The following is a 21,827-nucleotide window of genomic DNA, read 5'->3' as shown; positions in this document are numbered from 1 at the left end:
AAAATTATGCTTTTTCATTAACCATAAAAAAGAAAAAGCACTTTGGCTAGTTTCATTGGAATTTTTCTATAGAAGAATTTACTGATAACACCTCTTCATACCACTCTGCTTGTTGTACTCGTAAAAATGTGGTGTCAAGTCAGCATAGGCATCCGACTCAAAGGCAGGCAGCAGCACCCAGCAGAATAACCTCTGGAATCACTGGTGCCCCATTAAGAAACTCTATTCGTACATATGTCTCAAGCAGTTTGAATTGCAGCACGAGATCATGGGTTCGATTTCCGGCCACGGTGGCCGCATTTCAATGGAGGTTGAAATGCATAAAACCCTTATGTACCATGCATTGAGTACACGAGATTCCAGGTGATCAAAAGTAATGTGGAGTCTCGCTACAGCTCACCTCTTAGTCATATGCTGGTTTTGTCACATAAAATCGCAGAATTTATTTTATTTTTTAGTTTGAATGGCAAAGGAAATGTGCAGCCCTTTCAGTCGCTATTTCCTTGGCAAGCAAATCATGTCTTGGCATAAGAAAGCAAACACTACGAGTTTTCAAGGAGGGTAGTCTAACAGTAGAGATTGATTTAGCATTTGCCTTCAATGTCTCATTAAAGGTCCCTCTAAAATTGTGTTACATAAAGGAAGGCACAATGTTTAAAAAAGATAAAATGTACACTAGGGGTAGTTGAGTGAAGATCCTGAGAAGATAGACAGGCAGGTTATGAAAGTTACTTTGTTGGAAAGGCCGTTACATTCTGAAGCTGCATGGAAAAGCAGGGACTTGGTGATGTGTGCGAGCACCTAGTGCAGCAACTTGTAGAGTATGCCTACAGCCTGATTCAACCAGATATATTGTTACAGAACAGTTTCATTGACCAAGAGCAGACCTATCATGATTGAAAAAAACGAGGAGGATGACATTATAACCTTGCAGAGGCTGTTCGTTCTAGGCAGTGCTACATGCTTCATTATCATCATCAGCTTATATTTAAGTCCACTGCAGGACGAAGGCTTCTCCCTGCAATCTCCAATTACCCCTGTCCTGCGCTAGCTGATTCCAAATTGCACCTGCAAATTTACTAATTTTTCACCCCACCTAGTTTTTCTGCTGTCTCAACTGTACTTCCCTTCCCTTGGTACCCATTCTTTAACACTAATGCTCCACTGGTTATCCACCCTATGCCATTACATGGCCTGCCCAGTTCCATTTTTTCCTTTTAATGTCAACTATAATATTGGCTATCCCCATTTGCTATCTGATCCACACCACTCTCTTCCTGTCTCTTACCGTTACCCCTAAAATTTTCCGTTCCAGTGCTCTTTACGCGGTCCTTAACTTGTTCTCGAGACATGTTTTTTGCTGCAAGTTAGAACATACACAAAAGGAAGACACATAGAATACAGCATGGGAGGCTATGCGGCTTCTATGTGTCTTCCTTTTGTGTGTGTTTTTACTTGCGGCAAAAAGCATATCTTTTAGCAAGCACCAACTAGGCCAACGAGCAGTTCTGTTGTTCTCGAGCTTCTTTGTTAACCTCCAAGTTCCTGCCCCCTATTTTAGCACTGGTAGAGTGCAATGATTGTACACTTTTCTTTTTAACGACAGTGGTAAGCTCCCAGTCAGGATTTGGTAATGCCTGCCGTATGTGCTGCAACCATTTTTATTCTTCTCATTCTTCTGTAAACTTCCTTCTCATCGATCAGGGTCTCCTCAGAGTAATTGACCTAGATAAACATACTCCTGTACAGCCTTAGAAGCTGACTAGCGATCCTGAATGCTTGTTCCTTGCCAGGCTATTGAACATTATTGAACATTGTGTATATTAATCTTCAACCTCACTCTTACACTTTCTTGGCTGAGGTCCTAATCATTTGTTGTAATTCGTCCCCACTGTTGCTGAACTGGACAATGTCATCTGAAAACCGAAGGTTGCTGAGATATTCGCCGTAGATACTCACTCCTTAGCCTTCCCAGTCTAATAGCTTGAATACTTCTTCTAAGCATGCAGTGAATAGCATTGGAAAGATTGCATCTCCTTGCCTTACCCCTTTATTGATAGGTAACGTTCTACTTTTCTGGTGGAGAACCGAGGTAGCTGTGGAATCTTTGCAGATATTTGCCAAGATATTCATATATTCCTCCTGTACTCCTTGATTGTGCAATGCTTCTATGACTGTTGGTATCTCTACTGAATCAAATACCTTTTCATAATCTATAAAAGCCATATAGAGAGGTTGATCATACTCCACAGATTTCTCAATTACCTGATTGATTGCATGGATGTGATCTAATGTAGAATATCCCTTCCTGAAGCCAGCTTATTCTCTGGTTGATTGAAGTCAAATGTTGCCCTGATTTTATTGGAAATTATCTTGATGAATATTTTATACAATACTGAAAGCAAGCTACTGGGCCATAATTGTTCAATTGTTTAACGTCTCCCTTCTTATGGATTACTATAATGTTGACATTGGTATTGCGGGTGCGTATTGTGTTCTCAGCACCGGAAAAGCTGGGACGAATGTGTCGCCTAGTAAACGAATCCCAGAAGAAGCCAGCTTGCAAAATAAAGCACACCAAAGCCCTCGTTGAATGTGACGTCGGCGTTGTGTACAGTATTCCCCTCGCCTGTGGGAAATGCTATATTGGCCAAACCGGGCACTGTCTGAATGAACGCTTGCTAGAGCATCACAGGAATGCTACATCACTAAGTGGTGCTGGTCATTTAGCCGACCACATTCGCCGTTGCTCGCACAAGCCAGCATGCAAGGCGTTTTTCAAACGAACACGCGTGTTGCGCAAATATAGCAATCAGAAACACTGGGAAATACTTGAAGCGTTTTGTATCTACAATGAAAAAGATTACTGTGTCAGTGCTTCTTCTGTTGCACTCGGGACAAAAGAAATTGATTATCTCAGGGCAAACGGGTGTGTCGAATCGGCTAGGTAGGCGGGAGATGAACAAGATTGTACTGAGTGATGTAAAAAAGAGAGGGAAAAGTTTTTCTTTTTATTTTTGTTTTGACACCTCTGATGACCTTTGCCTAGACCAAGGAAACATTTTTGAGTGGTCCTGCGCACTAGCAGTCTCCCACCCCCTCCCCCTGTGTACATAAAAGCCCTGTTTTCCATGAATAAAATTCAGCTGAAGTCTGGCATTCGTGTTGTCTTTCTCTCCTCGTCTGTGTCCAAATGTGTGCTGGAACTATGTTTCATAATGCTCCACAACCAACGCTCCTTTGAGGTTTTCGCCATGTCCTCGGGTGGATCAACCTTGACCACACCATCCGCCCTGCTTACCGCAACTTTCATCACACTTTGCACCCCCAAAGATCCTGGCATCTTTTCAGGCCTCGATGGTACAGACGTCGATGACTGGTTGAACCTCTACAAATGCACCAGCACCAACAACAGATGGGACCCTACTATCATGCCTGCGCACATTATCTTTTAGCTCAGCGGAATGCCTCGAGTATGGTTTCCAACCTATGAACACGAACTCACAAGCTGGGACAGCTTCAAGCAGGAGATCCACGACTTATTTTGGGATCCCTTTGGTTGACAGCTCGCTGCCAAGAAAGAATTATCCACTCGCATGCAGATGTTAACAAAGCCATATGTCACTTATGTACAAGACGTCGTACAAGCCAACGAAAGCATGGCTGAGGCAGACAAAGTTGCACACATCCTTAACGGTATTGCCAACGATGGCTTCAATTTGCTGTTGTTTACCAACATTTCAACTGTTGATGCTGTCATTAAAGAATGCCGCCACTTGGTGATGTGCGAAGCTAACGCATCGCACATCAGTTCCAGCGCCTGCCAAATACCACACCGACATCATCATATAATGATCTTTTTCACCCAGCCAGCACCTGCGACAATGTTGGGCGTATTGTCTGGCGTGAACTTGAAGTAGCCGCTCCAACTACCCTGGAACCTAAGTCCTTCAGCCTACCTTCAGTTCCGATACCCCTTGTCCAAGCCGTCATCTGACAGGAGATCACTAACTTGGGTATCTGCTCTGCTTTCTGAGCTCCTTCCTCTGATGTCCAGCCACATTTTGCGACTTCACCTTGACCCACAACCGTCCGCAGGTTAACTCCCTGTGACAAGCCCATATGTTTTTTGTGTCACCGCTTCAGTCACATCTCTCACCACTGCTGAAGTCAGTGGAGTTTGCATCACAGAAATTTTTCCCAGTTAGTTTGATGGCATCTGGCCGCTATAGTTTGTATGTGCCTAGCCTGACTACATTGCCCTTCAAGAACATGTGGCTGAGCCCCGCTACACCCGCTTGCCTTCAGCCCAACGCTGCCAGTCTTGCTCCCTCTAGCCCCGCCAACCATCCTCCCCAGCCTTTCTACGACTCTCCCAGACTGCAAACTAACCAATTCAGCTCCTAGAGGTGGCACTGCATTGCTTCAACCGGCCGAGAATCCTTTATGGATGATCCTTACCAAATGGAATCTCTTGAATTGTACAGATCGACGATGTACAAGTCACTGCACTTGTGGACACTGGGGTGCACCTTTCCATCATGAGTGCTTATTTTCGCCGCAACATCAAGAAAATTTTGACACCTGCAATGACTCAGGTTGTCCGTGTCACCAATGGCAGAACAGCTACTGTCGTAATGTTCACCGCTCATGTTTGCATCACCAATCACCATACATTTGTTCTATTCACCTTCCTTGACCGATTCCCGCATGACGTGATCCTAGGCCTCAGCTTCCTCGCCGCACACTCTGCTTTTATTGACTGTTTGGCCAGTGCTCTCTGTCTTGATTTCCCCTTCTGGACCCTGCTGACCTACCTCTGAGTTACCTCTGTTCCGCCGAGTATGCTCGCTTGCCATCGCAGGCATCAACTTGCGTCGATTTCATCGATTTCACATTGTCGCCATCAGGAACTGGAGGCGGCTATGTTTTTACGCCCATTGCTGACATCTTCCTCACTTACGGTATCACAGTACCCCATACCATTCTGTCTATAGTGGTGAACTGCACCTGCCTTCCTGTTGTTAATTTGAGCTTGACACCGCAAGTGCTGCCACGAGGCGTCTCAGTAGCCCTGCTTTGCACCTTCAATGAACATGAAGTGAAAGCTTTCATGGGGGCCACTTCCCCCTGTTCATCGGCTCATAAGCAGTTCATCAGCTTGCCCGAGAAGCGCTATTAAGTCGATGATCACATCTGGCTTAACACCTCAGCAGACTGAAGATGCCCACCACATTCTGCTTTCCTAACTCAACATTTTCTATATCAGCAGCCGTCTCTAGGGCCAAGCTACTGGGGCGAGATCGCACAAGCATCTCGCCTTCTGAACGTTCGTTTGGGCTCTCGTGATTCGCCGGCGTCAATTGAGCACTGCCTACTCAGTGACGTAGGAGGCAAAGCAAATGTTCAGAAAGTGAGATGTTTGCACAATTGCACCCCTCGTGTGACTCCTCTCATAAATACTGGCGATGCACTTCCTATTCATCAGCGCCAATATCGGGTGTCTGCGACCGAGTGTCAAATTATTCAAAGTGAAGTTGACTAGATGCTCACCAAGAACGTGATCAAGCCACCTTGCAGTCCCTGGGCATCACCTGTCATGCTAGTCAGAAAGAAGGACGACACATGCTGATTTTGTATGGGTTATCAGCGCCTTAACAAAATTACAGAAAAGGACGTATACCCTCTGCCACACATTGATGATGCCCTTAATTACCTACATGGTGCCCATTATTTCTCCTTCATCAACTTAGATATGGAGTAATGGCAGGTTTCTATGGACGATATGGACCTTGAAAAGACTGCATTTGTAACACCCGACGGCCTTTACCAATTCAAGGTTATGCCATTGAGAATTTGTAACGCTCTGGCCACCTTTGAGCGCATCATGGACTCTCTGCTCAAAGCTTTTAAATGGTCTACATGTTTGGATGACATAGTTTTTTTCCCCAACTTTTAAAACTCACATAGAGCATTTCTCTGCTGGCCTCGACATTTTTCGTTGGGCCGTACTGCAGCTTAACTCATCTAAGTGTCACTTTGGCCACGACCAAATCACAGTGCTTGGCCACATTATGGATGCTAATGGTGTGCAGCCAAACCCAGGAAAAATCTGCGCAGTCAAGAACTTTCTAGAGCTATGCTCATACTTCCACTGCTTCATGAAGAATTTTGCAGACATAGCGAGGTCACTTACTGAGCTTATGAGGCAAGACGTTCCTTTTTCATGGGGCCCGCAAGAGGCTTCCTCATTCTTGCACCTCATCAGCCTGCTCATGACTCCTCCGATCCTTGCCCACTTTGACCTGGCTGTACCTACCAAGGTCCCTACAAATGCAACTGGCCATGGAGTCAGTGCAGTACTAGCCCAACGCCAACGTAACCATGTAATCGCCTAAGCTAGCTGACTTCTATCAGCCACTGAGCGCAATTATTCCTTTGCAGAGCGCAAGCGTTTGGCCCTCGTTTAGGCAGTTGCAAAATTCAGACCATACTTAAAACAGTTGACCTTCCTCTGTAGTTACCGACCACCACACACTGTGCTGGCTGTCCTCTCTCAAAAATCCTTTCAAACAGCTTGGTCACTGGGCCCTATGCCTACAAGAATTTTCATATTTGGTCGTCTACAAATCTGGTCACCTGCACCAAGGTGCAGATTGCTTGTCCCTGTATCTGGTCTACAACCCCGAGAACGCTGATGAGGACACCAGCCACTTTATTTTTTCCGTGTCAGACCTGCTTCACATTAGTGAAGAACAAAACCGTGACTTTTTTTTTGCGAGAAATCATCGGTCACCTGGAATCATTGCATAATGGACACCTCTGTCCATATATTTGTACTTCAGGAGGGTGTCCTATACCGTCGCAATTTTCAACTTGACAGACCTCACCTCCTTATTGTCATGCCTAGACCCTTACGACTGAGTGTCCTCACCGAACTTCATAATGAGCCTACTGCCAGATATCATCTCGAACCTACGAGCATGTCTGGCATCGTTTCTTTTGGCCAGGCCTTGTACGCTCAGTCCGACATTACGTGGCCACTTGCAAATCATGCCAACATAGCAACCCTCCCCCCCACTACTGTATGCTGGTCACTTTCAATCAATCCACATACCCATAGAACCCTTCTTTCGCATTTCACTAAACCACCTTGGCCCTTTTCAAATGGATAGCCGTGGCTACTGATTATGCTGCAGGCTACATAATTACCCGAGCTCTGCTGACCAGTTGTGCCGACCAATTGTGCAACTGATGTTGCAGACTTTTTGTATGTGACATTTTATTGCTTCACAATGCACCAAGACAATTGCTCACTAACTGTAGCTGTAACTTTCTCTCTCAAGTCGTTGCTGACATCCTGCGTTCCTGTTCTCAACACACTGACCATCTGTAGACCAAATGGCACATGGAATGCTTGAACCATGCTCTTACAGACATGCTCGCTATGCATCTAGCGCCGGACCACCATGATTAGGACCTTGCTTTTCCCTACGTAACTTTTGCGTATAACTCATCTCGTCATGATAAAGCTAGATTTTCACCTTTCTACCTATTGTACGGATGAGAGGCGACATTACCTCTGGACACTACACTCCCACGATCTGCCACCTCCACTAGCAAGCATGCCCCGCAGGGGCGTCTGCGGCAGCAGGTGTTTGGTGTGTTGCAACTCCATGTACCCGAGCACACGAGGGTGGGACCCTCCCGCGTGTAGCCGTGCGTGGCTTAGCCGTGTCTGGGGAAAGGGGGATACTGGGGGTTGAGCCGATGCTGGGTGTTTGGACCTTTAACGCCCCCAGGGGAGGCAACACACCTCTTCGGCCTCAGCTTCACATAGACGGCACCTCCAGACTGACCCACCTGGAGGAAACCGGCAGTCGCCTTTTCCTGTCCTCCTCTCCAATCTTCGTCTTCCTCTGCCACTTTTCCATCTTTCCTGTCTTCTCTTCACTTCTTATTACTTCCGTATTTCCTGGCGGCAAGGGTTAACCGTGTGTAATATATCCAGTCTTGGGTATATATATATATTAGGTTATAGCGGCGATGCTTAGCTGGCTTCTGCAGGTATCATTCCCAACCTAGTAGTGCCCCTTAGTTGGGCTCAATGGTGGGTGGCTACCATCGCCGCCGAATTTTCCAATGTTTAATGGCAAACGCTTCCCCCCCCCCCCTCCAAGATCGTCCTCAAAAACGAGGGCGCACCAAAGCAACATTTCAGTTCGAATTGAAACCAAACCATGACACCTTCCCAAGTTTCATGTCCTCCATAGTGAAGGCAACACAACCATTAGAAAACTATCGCCTTTCTTAGTATCCAAGTGCCTATCAAACACAATTGGATCAGGCTACAAAGCATCAAAGATGGCAAGCGGAGACCTCCTCCTCGAACTAACAAAGAAAGAACAAATCGAAAAAAAACAGTGAACTGACAAGTATTGGTGACATTAATGTCACAATTTTCCCACATCACTCGCTCAACACCAGCAGAGGAGTAACATCAGAAGAAGATTTCTTGAACCTCAGTGACAAAGAGCTCCTTGAGGGATTCCAGGAACAAAATGTAATCAAGGTACAAAGGATAACACTTCAACGAAAAAACCAACAGATGCCCACAAGACTCGTAGTACTCACATTTGGTTCCAGTACTGTGCCAAGCTCACTCGACGCAGGCTACCTGAAAATCAATGTCCGACCATACATACCGAACCCGAGGCGGTGCTTCAAGTGCCAGAGGTTCAGCCATGCATCACAATCATGCAGAGGAAAGGAAACATGCACAAAGTGTAGTGCCAACGACCATCCATCTGACAACTGCAATGCTCCCGTACAATGTGTCAATTGCAAGGGCGATCATCCAGCTTACTTGCGGAGCTGCCCTTGCTGGAAAAGAGAAAAAGAAATAATTGCAATAACTGTAAAGGAAAAGATTTCATTCTATGAAGTGAGGAAAAGGCTAGCGCACTTACCTCAAGTAAGCTATGCCAGTGTGACGCGGCAGGGGGCAGCGCCACACCGGTCTCAGGAATCTACAGGGTCCACGTCCGGTACTCCTGTAGAAACCCCAACCACCCCCTTGGTGGCTGCAGCCAGTGCTGCTCCATCAACAACGAAGACGGGCCCGCAGACAACCGTGCCGCAGGGACGGAAGTTGAAGCATACCCCACGGCCCAAGATGCGCGTCTCGGCGCCTGGCTCTCGATCATCCAGTGCCTCGGAAAAAGCGATGGAGGTCGATCCTAAAACCCCGGCGTCATTGACGCCAAAACACCCGCGCTCCTTGGAGCGCTCACAGAAGGAGAAGCATATTATACCTTCGCTGAAAAAGGGAAAGGTAACCTGAACGCTTACCGCCCTTCATAAGAGTAATCAGCTTTTAAATACATGTCACCTACAATTTGTAAGCTCACACACATAAGTAATCTTTTGTTGTTTTTTTTTTCAATTCCAATAAGATGGCTTTCATCATTTATTGGAATTGCAGAGGACTAATTCACAATCTAGGTGACATCAAAGACATCATAAATAAGTTCTCACCAGTTGCATTCTGCTTTCAAGAAACGAACTTGGGACCCAAACATGCACATTTTCTTAAAGGTTTTACTGTCCTAAGAAAGGACTGTGAGCACTCCAGCCGTCTATCAGGAGGTGTCGCTATTGTCGTCCAAGGCGGCATCCCTACACGGAACGTTTTATTAAATACTGCGTTTGAGGCAGTAGCTGTCACTGTTTTATCTTTAAAGACTGTCACCATATGTTCGTTGTACATCCCTCCCCATACCTATTTCACGATTCGAGACATGGAAAATTTAATTGGCCAGCTGCCAGAGCCTTTTGTTTTAGTCGGAGACTTTAATGCCCACTGCACTCTTTGGGGCAGCGATAAGAATGACCAAAGAGGACATCTTCTCGAAAGTTTTATTTTGACAAATAACAGGTGCGCCAACTCATTTTTCACCGAATTCACATACTTTCAGCTGCATTGGTTTAGCATTTTGCTCTCCCGACATTTTTACCGATTTTAAATGGGATGTACTGGAGACTTCATATGGCAGTGATCATCTACCTGCTATAATCAACCTCACCTCAACGCTACCCATTATATCTCAGAAACCACGCCATTGGAAACTACAAATGGCAGACTGGTCTGTTTTCATAGAAAGTGCCAGGCTGGAGGAGCTTACTTTAACAGACTTAGGCATTGACGTAATTAATGAAAAATTTTGTAACTTTATTATTTCTGCAGCTGAAAAGGCCATTCCACAATCTTCTGGCACTGTTCGGAAAAAGCTGAATCCTTGGTGGACGCACGAATGCACCGTAGCAAAAAAGCTGCAAAATAAGGCCTGGGGAATCTTGTGTAGATACCCAACACATAACAACTTTCTAAATTTCAAACAAGCCAAAGCAAAAGCTCGATACATTCGAAGACAGGTGGAAAAATTGTCTTGGCAGAAATATATATCTACAATTAATAGCACCGTCATATCCAAAAGGATGTGGGAACAGGTCAGGAAGTTTAAGGGGGACTACTCATCATACACGATACCCATACTTACACCTTCAGGCACTCAGACAACACTACAAGAACAAGCGAATATACTTGGGGAACATTTTTATAACATCTCTAGCTCGGCTAATTATTCAAACACGTTTTTAAAATACAAACTGTCAGCAGAAAAGGAGAAGCTACCAACTGCTTGTATGTCAAGGGATGAATACAACGCTCCATTCACGGTACAAGAACTTAACAGGGTCCTCTGTGCTGGCAAAAAAACTGCAGTAGGTCCTGACCGGATCCATTATTCCATGCTTGCATACCTGTCCCAAGCATCTGTAGATGCTCTCCTTAAATTTTTTAACAAAGTATTTGAATCTGGAAGCATGCCAAAGAGTTGGAAAAACGCAATAGTTGTGCCTTCTTTAAAAACAGGCAAATCGCCCACATCCTCAAGCAGCTTTCGACCCATTGCCCTGACAAGCTGTTTGGCAAAATCATACGAAAGTGTCGAAAATGTGAGATTAACTTTCACGCTTGCTACACGGAACTCCATTGATTTTCACCAGTGCGGCTATAAAAATGGTGTTCAACGACAGATCACCTCATCCGACTTGAACACAAAATACGTGACGCATTCTTACGCAAACAGCACTGCCTTGCAGTGTTCTTCGATTTAGAAAAAGCGTATGACACCATGTGGAGGTTTGGAATCTTACATGACCTCGCCACGTTAGGAATCCGTGGCAAAATGCTAAACTGTCTCTCTGATTTTATGTCCAACAGAACATTCCAAATCCGTCTAGGCACTGTGCTCTCGCGCACATTTATACAAGAAAACGGCGTGCCACAAGGTTGCGTACTTAGCACAACACTCTTTATAGTAAAAATGAACTCTGTCAACAAAGTCATTCCCACCTCTGTTATGCACTCCACATACGTCGATGATCTCCAAATAGCGTGCCGCGCCTCAAACTTATGAACATGTGAAAGGCAGCTCCAGATAGCAATAAATAAACTAATGGAGTGGGCTGAGAAAAATGGCTTCCGCTTCTCTACTCAGAAAACGATATTACAGTGCTTTTTTCGCAAAAATGAGGGTTGTACTTAGACCCGAATGTAAAATTGAATGATGTCACGCTGCCGGTAAAACAAGAATATATTCTTGGGAGTAATCTTTGACAAAAAACTAAACTTCCTAGCCCACATTAAAACACTAAGGATTAAGGCAAATAAAGCATTGAATATCCTGAAAGTTTTATCTCATAAGCACTGGGGTTCTGACTGAACGTGTCTTTTACGTATTTACCGGTCTCTTGTTCGTAGCCTTTTAGACTACTGCTCCATCGTTTACGGCTCAGCCAGACAGTCCTACATCCAACGACTTGATCCAGTACATAACCTTGGACTGCGATTGGCAAGTGGTGCCTACAGAACCTCCCCTATTCAAAGTTTATACGTCTAGTGTAATGAACCCTCCTTACAGCAGTGCAGAGCGTTACCCACTTTTTCCTACGTACTCAGAATTCAGTCATCACCGCAACACATATGCTACAACATCCTCACACAATGCAACTCACGCCTACACTATACAAATAAACCGAACATGCTTAAACCGCTTGTCCTGCGATATGAGGAATATGTTTGGGATTATGACATTCCTTGCGAAGTCCTCCAGGTTGCCAGAAAGCCACAGCGTTTGCCCCCGTGGTACGATTTTGAACCGTTATGTGACTGGACATTGACACATTTAAAGAAGAAAGACACCCCACGCGAACACATTACACAAGAATTTCGTGCTCTTCAGGACAAATATCAAAATCACATAGAATTCTACGCTGATGGCTCTAAAACGAGAGAACACATGGGTGTGGGGATCGTAACGGAAAATTGGGAAAAAAGTATTCGATTGCCACAACACGCCTCTGTTTTCACGGCTGAAGTTTTCGCCATATGGGTTGTCGTTCAAGAGATTATTGCTGATAAACACAAAAATGCAGTCATATACACTGATTCTTTAAGCACACTGAAGGCTCTACATCTGAAAGCTGAGTGTGAACCCCTGATTGGAGACATTTTAAACATAGTGGCTTTTAATGAATACGGGAGGTCAGTTCGTTTCTGCTGGGTCCCAAGCCATATTGGGATACCGGGTAACGAAGCTGCTGATAGATATGCATTGATGGCCCAGCGCACAAAGACATTACAAACACAACACTCCCATATAAAGATAGCATCCGTGCAATTAGAAAAGCCTTAACTGTAAAATGGCAACGCGAATGGGACCGTTGTGCCGACAACACTTACATCATGAGTGGAAGTCATGCTATCATCAGGAGCGGTTCATCGAAGTAGTTTTATGCGGACTGCGCATTGGGCACACACACCTCACACACAATTACTTACTTACGAAAGAATGTATGAAATAACAAAAGAATAATGAAAATTACGAAAGAATGTATGAATGTAAGAAAGAAATGTCAACAGACACTAACAGTTATGCACATATTACTCACATGTACGCAGATTGAAAAACACAGGCGAACACTTTTGCACAAATTATATCAACTACACATACCTTTACACCCTGCTCTAATTTTAGGTGATGATCCGCTAGTCCCATTATGTGACCTCCGTAAATTTCTAGAGAACACTGGATTTTTACATAATATACAGATTATTAACACAGCCTTTTCCTTCATAAACTGGATTTTAAAACACCTCGTGTTTGACGCAGCATAGCCTTAGCCGCTTTTGTGCCATTAAACCCCCATTTAACTAACTAACTAGCAAGTATGCATGTGATTCCATCGCTCGGCTGAACACGTCTCTCAGCTTGTCCGAGCTCGGCTTATGGTTCGTAAAGCAACCAGCAATGTCGCTGCAATGTTTTGCACGGCGACGCAACTTTCTGTCCTGGTGCTTAGTGCTCCTCTGGTCCCCTTCCCGCTTTGTAGGCCTCTCCGAAAACCTTCTTTCCTGGTACACAGGACCATACTATGTGCTGCAGCAGGTGGCACTTGTTCTATGAGATTGCCCCCTGTCACTTCCACGTCATCATCTCTCCTTCTGTCTAGTGACTTCTTTCATGTTTCAAGGCTCAAGATCTATTGTGCTTCCGATGACTCCCTTTAGAGCTCCGGGACTGTGCTTCTGCCGCCAGGGGTAACGCTATGGAGCATTTATTTCATTGACCAAGAGCAGGCCTGTCATGCTTGAAAAGACTATGAGGATGACAACATTATAACCTTGTACAGGCTGTTTGTTCTGGGCAGTGCTACAGGCTTATGCTCTTACAAATGTGCCTGTGTATATAGTTGTTCCCATGCCTCTTTATACATAACAATATGAACCCTGGGTGCAACGTATCTTGTGCATTCAAAAGAACCATTAAAGAACTTGTGAAACAGGGTTAGAGCATTAATGTGACTGTTGAAAGACAATTGACGGCCTGGATTCTGCTTTAGAGATAAGGCACTGATTTTGTATAAGAATGAATTGATCTGGCTGCGCAGCTCCATCCTGATTCAAGGGCCTCTGCTGTACAATATACTATTTCATGTGGCTTCTAGACTGATGGCACATGCTGAACTCTTGGTCTGACTAATGATGTGAATGCAAGCGTTGTTAAAATTTGAAGTGCATTACAAAGGCAGCGTTCTAGGCACCCCAGAGTTTATAAATTGCAGATGATGGTGAAATCGTGAGATAGGGTGGTTCATTAGTGATGCTTTAATACCAGTGTATATCGTGCAATTTTAGAGGACGGGTATCTCAGAAATTGTGCTAGTCTCGGAACTCCTAGTAAATGTATAAGCTTAGAGCACTGGCTGGTTTCACTTCTATAATTCAACATGTGACAAAGTAAATATAGAAATTTCTACAACTAAGACTATAAAATAGAGTATTTTATGTTAAATAGTTTAAGGTTGTGAGTTAGCTAACTGCAAGTTAATAATTTATCATGCAAGTAATATCCACCTTTTCATGTAACCCAGCTGAAGTGGTGGAATTGCACTATCCACAATAGGTGCCTTCTTTTAATCTGTGGACAGAAACATAGAAAAACAGGGTGTATAGACAGATGCATACGCACAAGTAAATTAATATTAGGTGTCTCTGCAGGGGTACTCTTAACAATAACGAGACCCAATTTCGTTCTTTAGGGAAGAAAAAAAAATGATGGTGTATTTGTTTAATAAACTTCTGTCTCCTACCGCTACTACTGTGTGCCTGTAATACTACTAAGTATCAATTATCTGAATTTTAAATTTGTTTTTAAGTGTATTCTTTTTCATTCAAGGGCTCTGAAGGCTTTCAACACATCCTTTCTGTTACCTTCTTTTTTCAAAGTACATGCAAAATCTTGTCAGAAAGAAGTTGAGTTGAATGTAAATGTTGTTAAGCAGCACAGGTTCAGGTGAAGTGCTGTGGTCTTCATGCAGTGGAACCTAAGTCATTTTACTCTAAAAGCAGTTCTACTGCAATCATGGCGGAACTGCCAAGACAATGCCATTAGGTGCCTGTGGACTCATCACACCGTAATTACTTGCTTCTCTTGTTGTGCGTACCAACATTTGCTGCTTGTTTGTAATGCTTACATGCATAGCATAGTGTAGCTATGTAACTGACTTTCCTAGATCACCTTGCCAAGCACATTTGTAAGTGTCTTGTCTATTCTTATTTTGCAGAAGCATGCTAGGAGTCTTTCACGAGCTTGGTAACTTGCATCATTGTGTCTGCAAGTTGTCTGACCGTATAGTATCTATTAGCCAAGCCCTGTCTACTGAGCAGCAGCAGCGCCAGCAGTCTATCTGGAACCTGCTTCGATCAGAAACTGTAAGCACACAATTACATCTGCAAAGCTACATTTTTTTAGGTGTATGTTAGAGGTTTCACTGGTGTTGTCAGAAGCTTGCATTGTTTCATAAAAGTTTTTGTTTCTAGAAGATGTCACTACATCAATTACACACTTTCATAGTTATCTATAAACAGCTGTAAACAAATTGTTGACTCATTTTGTATATGATTGCAAGCATTTAGATATATCATGCTTGCTCATAGTATCAAAAAAAAAGATGAGCATGCGTTTTTTGCTACCTTTCTTCTGTGGATGCATACAAGCTTGTGAATACAGTACATTTGGACCCCTGGCTTATAATCCTTTCGATAACTGCCGTAAACTGTGTGGCAACGAAGCTGAGGAATTATCCCCTTTTCTGATTACTTTTTGATGGCTTGTATGTGGTGCTGTTAATCACTGCGCACAACACACCTTCGACACTGTAGGAGAGGGAAGCAAAGGTATGTTCCTTGACATTCTGCACACACAACATATGGAATAACTCGAGCCCTACAGGGAAGAGTGCATATCATACATGGTAAGCTTAAGCAGGGCCAAAAGGCGATTTCCCTAGTACTCACTTGTGGAATTAGCCCTAGCCGTCTTAATGTGCACACAAAGGTCACTTCAAAGGTAAGTGAAAACGTAAAAGAACACTACAACAGCAAGTCAGAAAGTGTTTTCACTGCTGCCTGCACTCCTTTACTGTGCCACACATCATGCTGGTTACAAACTCTAGCTTTTTTCTTTTAACTACAGGTTGTTGTTTTTCTGCCCTTTCCTAAATAATAATTGTGTGCATAACTCATTTTGTAAGTTGATTTAGGTTCATGTTGCTGAACCCCTGATCACCAAATATAAACTGGAGCCTGTGCACTATGGTCTATTTCGTAGCCCCAATGTAGCTTGGGATTTCAAATTGCATGAATCAGTTCGCCACTCCTTCAATAATGGGATGAATTCCCTCACATTCCTTAAAAATCTAGTTAGACAATAGCAAAAATACTGTTTAGAATTTATTAGATGTGTTGCCAGCACTTTGAGGCCAATGCTCACTTTGACGTTCCACAACATTAAACTTGTATTAAGGTTAAATGTGTACAACAGTTACGATGTCCTTTCATAAATAGTAGCATATTGTAATGAGATGGAAATACAAATGTTCAGGGCAGATGTTCGAAATATACCATACTCCATCTCACTATCTCCGTGCAGCGCAGCGAAGGCTAGAGCTCATATCAATCAATCAAAAACCAGAGCCAGCTATGGGTTCTTGAAGAGGGAGGAGTAGTTCAGTGATGCTTCCATCTAATTGGTGTCACGCAGAAGGCCATCAGGGGGAGCCTTTCTCCTGGTTCTCTGTTTTGGTTGTCTGACACAACCCTTAGTTTTCACTGCACTGTACAGAGTTGGTAAAGTGCAGTATAGGTCAGTGCATCTGGTACTCATTCCATTCAATGACCAGCTTATGGCACTTTCTAGTAGTTGAGCAGCCGTACTTAAAGATACAGTTGACCGATTCTTTAACAGTACCACGCGAGCATCGACTGTCCAGCGGCTCGGTGCCTTCTAACAGTGCAAAACGACAGCATCAGCAAGAGTAGCGCATGCACACCAAATTTACTTGAAGCACTAGTTTCGTCTGCTAAGCTCTTCCCACCAGCACGACAAAGCCCCTGGCATGATTAACTCAGTAGAAGCTTACCCGTTTATCGGAGATAGCAAGTGCACGTGAACCTGGACGCACCTTTTTTAACATATACCGCTCTAGTCGACATGCACTTAAGATAAAGAACAAAATGCACAAAAAATGATAAATTCTTGATGCAGCATATTTGTCTGAGTTTAGTGCTTCTATTTTTGTAATTCTAGCAAATTCCTTGGTGCACTTGTTTCAAAACACATTGTTGCAGCCGTGTCTTGTGGCTTAGTAGACTATGGTGTTGATTCTTCAAACTTTTATGTTTGCTAACTTGCACTAGCATACAGAAAAAATATCATGGCTTGTAAAAAAAAAGCGCATTTAGTAATGCTGTAAATATCCCTCCAACTGAACAACAGCAGCCATACGCTTCAGTAGGCATCGTATTTTAGGGTCCCGCAGTGCGCCTGCACAGCTTCCCAGAGTAGATCGGGTGTCACTTTGTGCAGACCCATCCTTGAAAGATTTCTCTTCATTATGCCCCAGACATTTTCTATAATGTTACACAGCTCCCCGCAGTTGCCATGGCAGTGTAATAACCACTATTTTCTTAAGATGGGCCTTCACAGTGTGGGCAGTATGGACCTTTAAAAGGCCCTGCTGGAGGTAAAATTAGCCATCCATAAAGTGATCATCGAGCATGTGTGGCAGAAGCTGGTGGTCAGTGATGTCAGTGTAGGTGTAGGAGCAGAATCAACCTGGAATTCGGCAGATGCGTCCACTTTGTGACCACACCCCAGACGTTGATGCTGTGACAACCACTTGTCTTCAAGTCCTGGGTGTAGCGAGGTCTTATATACAAAAGGGAAAATTGAGAGCTTGTATGTTGTAAGGTTCAGCCCCTTCCCCTACAAATTCTGAATAGCGAACAACATACCTCGCAAGAGTAGACTTTCTGCTTCGATTCTGTGCAGAAAGTTGTTTCATCTGTAAATGCTACTCTGCTCCACTGTAGGTGATCCTCTGCCACTGTCCACTGTAGATGATCCTCTGCAAACTGCAGCCTTTTCGCCTTGCTGCCTGCCATGAGCAATGAATTTTGGGCCGCAGTTCTTTTCTTCAATCCTATTTCACGGAGTCATTGTAACACAAGATTGTCACTAATGTCCTATCCGTCAATATCCTTCACTTGTCCCGCAGTGAGGAAAGGGTACCACCGTGGCTACAGCAACAATGGTCATATTCTGCTCCTCTGTTGTTTTTCAGTTCAAACATTGAGTTGTGTCACCAATGCAGCCTTTGTCACGAAACGCCTGTATTATTCTATTAACTATTGCACATCTTATGCTGACTATTTCAGTTATTTTTCTCTGCAAACTACCGGCCTCCAACAATTCTACTACACGGAGTCTCTATTATTTCGATATGCGAGGTGGCATTCTTCTTACTGCCAGGCAACTACTAAAGAATGCTGTGGCCTGGTGAAAGTAATATATACATGGCAATATGGGCGTTATCACATTTGGCATATAGGCAACACATCTTAGAGCGGGTCGAAAGCTTGTGCCATGCTTGAAACCAGTTAGAAAAGTTGGTCACCCATTCTTGTGCTACTCTTTCTTGTCCCTATGATACAGTTGCATTGCAGCTCTGCACATTTTGTTCATTATATTGCAGTGCATGCTAAAAACGAGAAAAAAAATGACGCAAGCCAGGGGCACACGCTCTTGCTATCTCCGATAAGCCGGGAAGCTTGCACTGAGTTAATCGTGCCAGGGGCTTTGTCATGCTAGCGGGAAGAGCCTGGCAGACGAAAGTTGCACTTCAAATGTACTTGGTGCACATGCACTACTCTTGCTGATCTCGTCACTTCACGCCGTTACAGGGCGCTGACCTATCGGCCAGTCGATGCTCGTGCAGTATATTTAAGGAATTGGTCAACTGTACATAAGAAAATTTAAATTTTAGATATATGTCGTAGGTCACATTCTTTAAGTCGCAAGTGTACCACTCTGCCAGTGTCCGGTGCCCTAATTTATTTATAAAATGCAAAAAAAAAGAATGATATCTAGTTGTGCTTAAACCAATGCACAACTACAGTTTGTTTTATTATTTAGAGTAATATTAAGCAAAATCTAGCATTGCACACAAAATTACACCTCTGTACACACTGCACCAATATCGAAGGGAACACTTAAAGGGACCCTGAAACAATTTTGACGATTTTGTACAACGTACCGAGTCGTTAGGGTAGGTCCTTCTTATTGTTAATTGATGCATCTAAGTGCTCCGCATAAAGCCTGTAATTTATTATAAGGTTTTAAAAACATACATCGCTACCAATTGTAGCACATAACTCAGCTGAATTTTAGCCTCCCCTGACCATTTGACGCAAGTTGCCCTAATGACGCCAGTAGGGCGAGCTATTCGATTGGCTGCCCAGGGCACGTCATCAATAATTTTTCTAGCTTTATGGTGAACAAATGTTGTTCGTAATAGGTGCAATGTTAGTTAATTTGTTTCTGTAAGACGAAAGTAAAAGAAAGAGAATGCACAATGACAATTCCTCATTTTCTCACTACACTTAAAGGGAAGCTGAAGAGTGTCGAATTCAATAAGACACTCACATACGGATGTGGGAACCTTATAAAGCACGCAGGCAAAATTCTGGGTGGTATTTTTCGCTTAGGAGCGACGTAATCGTCGGTTAAAATTGCGCTGTCACTCTGCCCCCCGTCGAGCGCCGCACACTGCTGCTGACGCTGACGATGCGAGCGGAGACCAGAAACCGCGGAGTAGTGACATCAGCACTGGTGTTCCGTTCCTTTGCAGTCTCCGTGACCGTGCCTGACCATGCTTGCTTCTGCATGCGTGCTGTCATAATCTGCTTCGCTTGAGCCCTGCATTCCTTTGTTTTTGTGTATGTAGAGTGGTAGTTGACGTGCACAGTATCAATTGAAGTGCTGGGCCGATCATGCCGGCGTTCTGTGCCGCCCACAGTTGCACAAACAACAGCAGCCGCGACGATGTTCCGATGTTCCATTACTTCCCGCAAGCTTTCAGCTAAATTGAAGGCTACTGTGAATCGAAAGAATTTCAGGCGCTCAAGAAGAACAGTGCTGTGCTCTAACCACTTCCGTGATGGCGATTACTACCAGAGTTTATCAATAATGCGTGAATGAGCGAGAATATGACTAGCTGCTAGCAGGCTTTCTAAGCGCAAAGTAAAAATATCGGGGCAACGAACACAGGCCGCCATTGGAATATGAACCTGGCAACGTTTAACGCTAGAACGTTATCTAGTGAGGCGACTCTAGCAGTGCTATCGGAGGAATTAGAGGGCCGTAAATGGGATATAATAGGGCTCAGTGAAGTTAGGAGGCCAAAAGAAGCATATACAGTGCTAAAAGCGGCCACGTCCTGTGTTACCGGGGCTTAGCGGAGAGACGCGAACTAGGAGTCGGATTCCTGATTAATAAGAATATAGCTGGTAACATACAGGAATTCTATAGCATTAATGAGAGGGTGGCAGGTCTTGTTGTGAAACTTAATAAGAGGTACAAAATGAAGGTTGTACAGGTCTACGCCCCTACATCCAGTCATGATGACCAGGAAGTCGAAAGCTTCGATGAAGATGTGGAATCGGCAATGGGTAGAGTGAAAACAAAATACACTATACTAATGGGCGACTTTAATGCCAAGGTAGGCAAGAAGCAGGCTGGAGACAAGGCAGTGGGGGAATATGGCATAGGCACTAGGAATAGCAGGGGAGAGTTATTAGTAGAGTTTGCGGAACAGAATAATATGATGATAATGAATACCTTCTTCCGCAAGCGGGATAGCTGAAAGTGGACGTGGAGGCGCCCGAACGGCGAGACTAGAAATGAAATAGACTTCATACTCTGCGCTAACCCTGGCATCATACAAGATGTGGACATGCTCGGCAAGCTGCGTTGCAGTGACCACAGGATGGTAAGAACTCGAATTAGCCTAGACCTGAGGAGGGAACGGAAGAAACTGGTACATAAGAAGCGGATCAATGAGTTAGCGGTAAGAGGGAAAATAGAGGAATTCCAGATCAAGCTACAGAACAGGTATTCGGCTTTAACTCAGGAAGAGGACCTGAGTGTTGAAGCAATGAACGACAATCTTGTGGGCATCATTAAGGAGTGTGCAGTAGAAGTCGGTGGTAACCCCGTTAGACAGGATACCAGTAAGCTACCGCAGGAGACAATAGATTTGATCAAGAAACGCCAATGTATGAAAGCCTCTAACCCTACAGCTAGAATAGAACTGGCAGAACTTTCCAAGTTAATCAACAAACATAAGACAGCTGACATAAGGAAGTATAATATGGAGAGAATTGAACATGCTCTCAGGAACGGAGAAAACCTAAAAGCAGTGAAGAAGAAACTAGGAATTGGCAAGAATCAGATGTATGCATTAAGAGACAAAGTTGGCAATATCATTACTAATATGGATGAGATAGTTCAAGTGGCTGAGGAGTTCTATATAGATTTATGCAGTACCAGTGGCACCCACGACGATAATGGCAGAGAAAATAGTCTAGAGGAATTTCACATCCCACAAGTAACGCCGGTAGAAGTAAAGAAAGCTTTGAGGAGCTATGCAAAGGGGGAAGGCAGCTGGGGAGGATCAGGTAACAGCAGATTTGTTGAAGGATGTGGGGCACATTGTTCTAGAGAAACTGGCCACCCTGTATACGCAATGCCTCATGACCTCGAGCATACCGGAATCTTGGAAGAACGCTAACATAATTCTAATCCATAAGAAAGGGGACGCCAAAGACTTGAAAAATTATAGACCGATCTGCTTACTGTCAG

At 44.1% G+C, this 21,827-nt stretch overlaps 1 protein-coding gene across 2 annotated transcripts in view; it reads left to right on the top strand.

The window, feature by feature from the left end:
• Nucleotides 1–21,827, top strand: part of LOC142583757 (inhibitor of nuclear factor kappa-B kinase subunit alpha-like) — a 114,442-nt gene that overhangs the window by 73,253 nt on the left and 19,362 nt on the right. For both annotated transcript variants that reach the window (XM_075694237.1, XM_075694238.1), the window contains exon 17: nt 15,190–15,337. In XM_075694237.1, the coding sequence (XP_075550352.1) occupies nt 15,190–15,337 (148 nt within the window). The remainder of the gene's footprint in view (nt 1–15,189; nt 15,338–21,827) is intronic.

This window comes from Dermacentor variabilis, chromosome 1, assembly GCF_050947875.1.
Source record: "Dermacentor variabilis isolate Ectoservices chromosome 1, ASM5094787v1, whole genome shotgun sequence".
Taxonomy (NCBI): domain Eukaryota; kingdom Metazoa; phylum Arthropoda; class Arachnida; order Ixodida; family Ixodidae; genus Dermacentor; species Dermacentor variabilis.
This window is presented reverse-complemented; position numbering and strand designations above follow the sequence as displayed.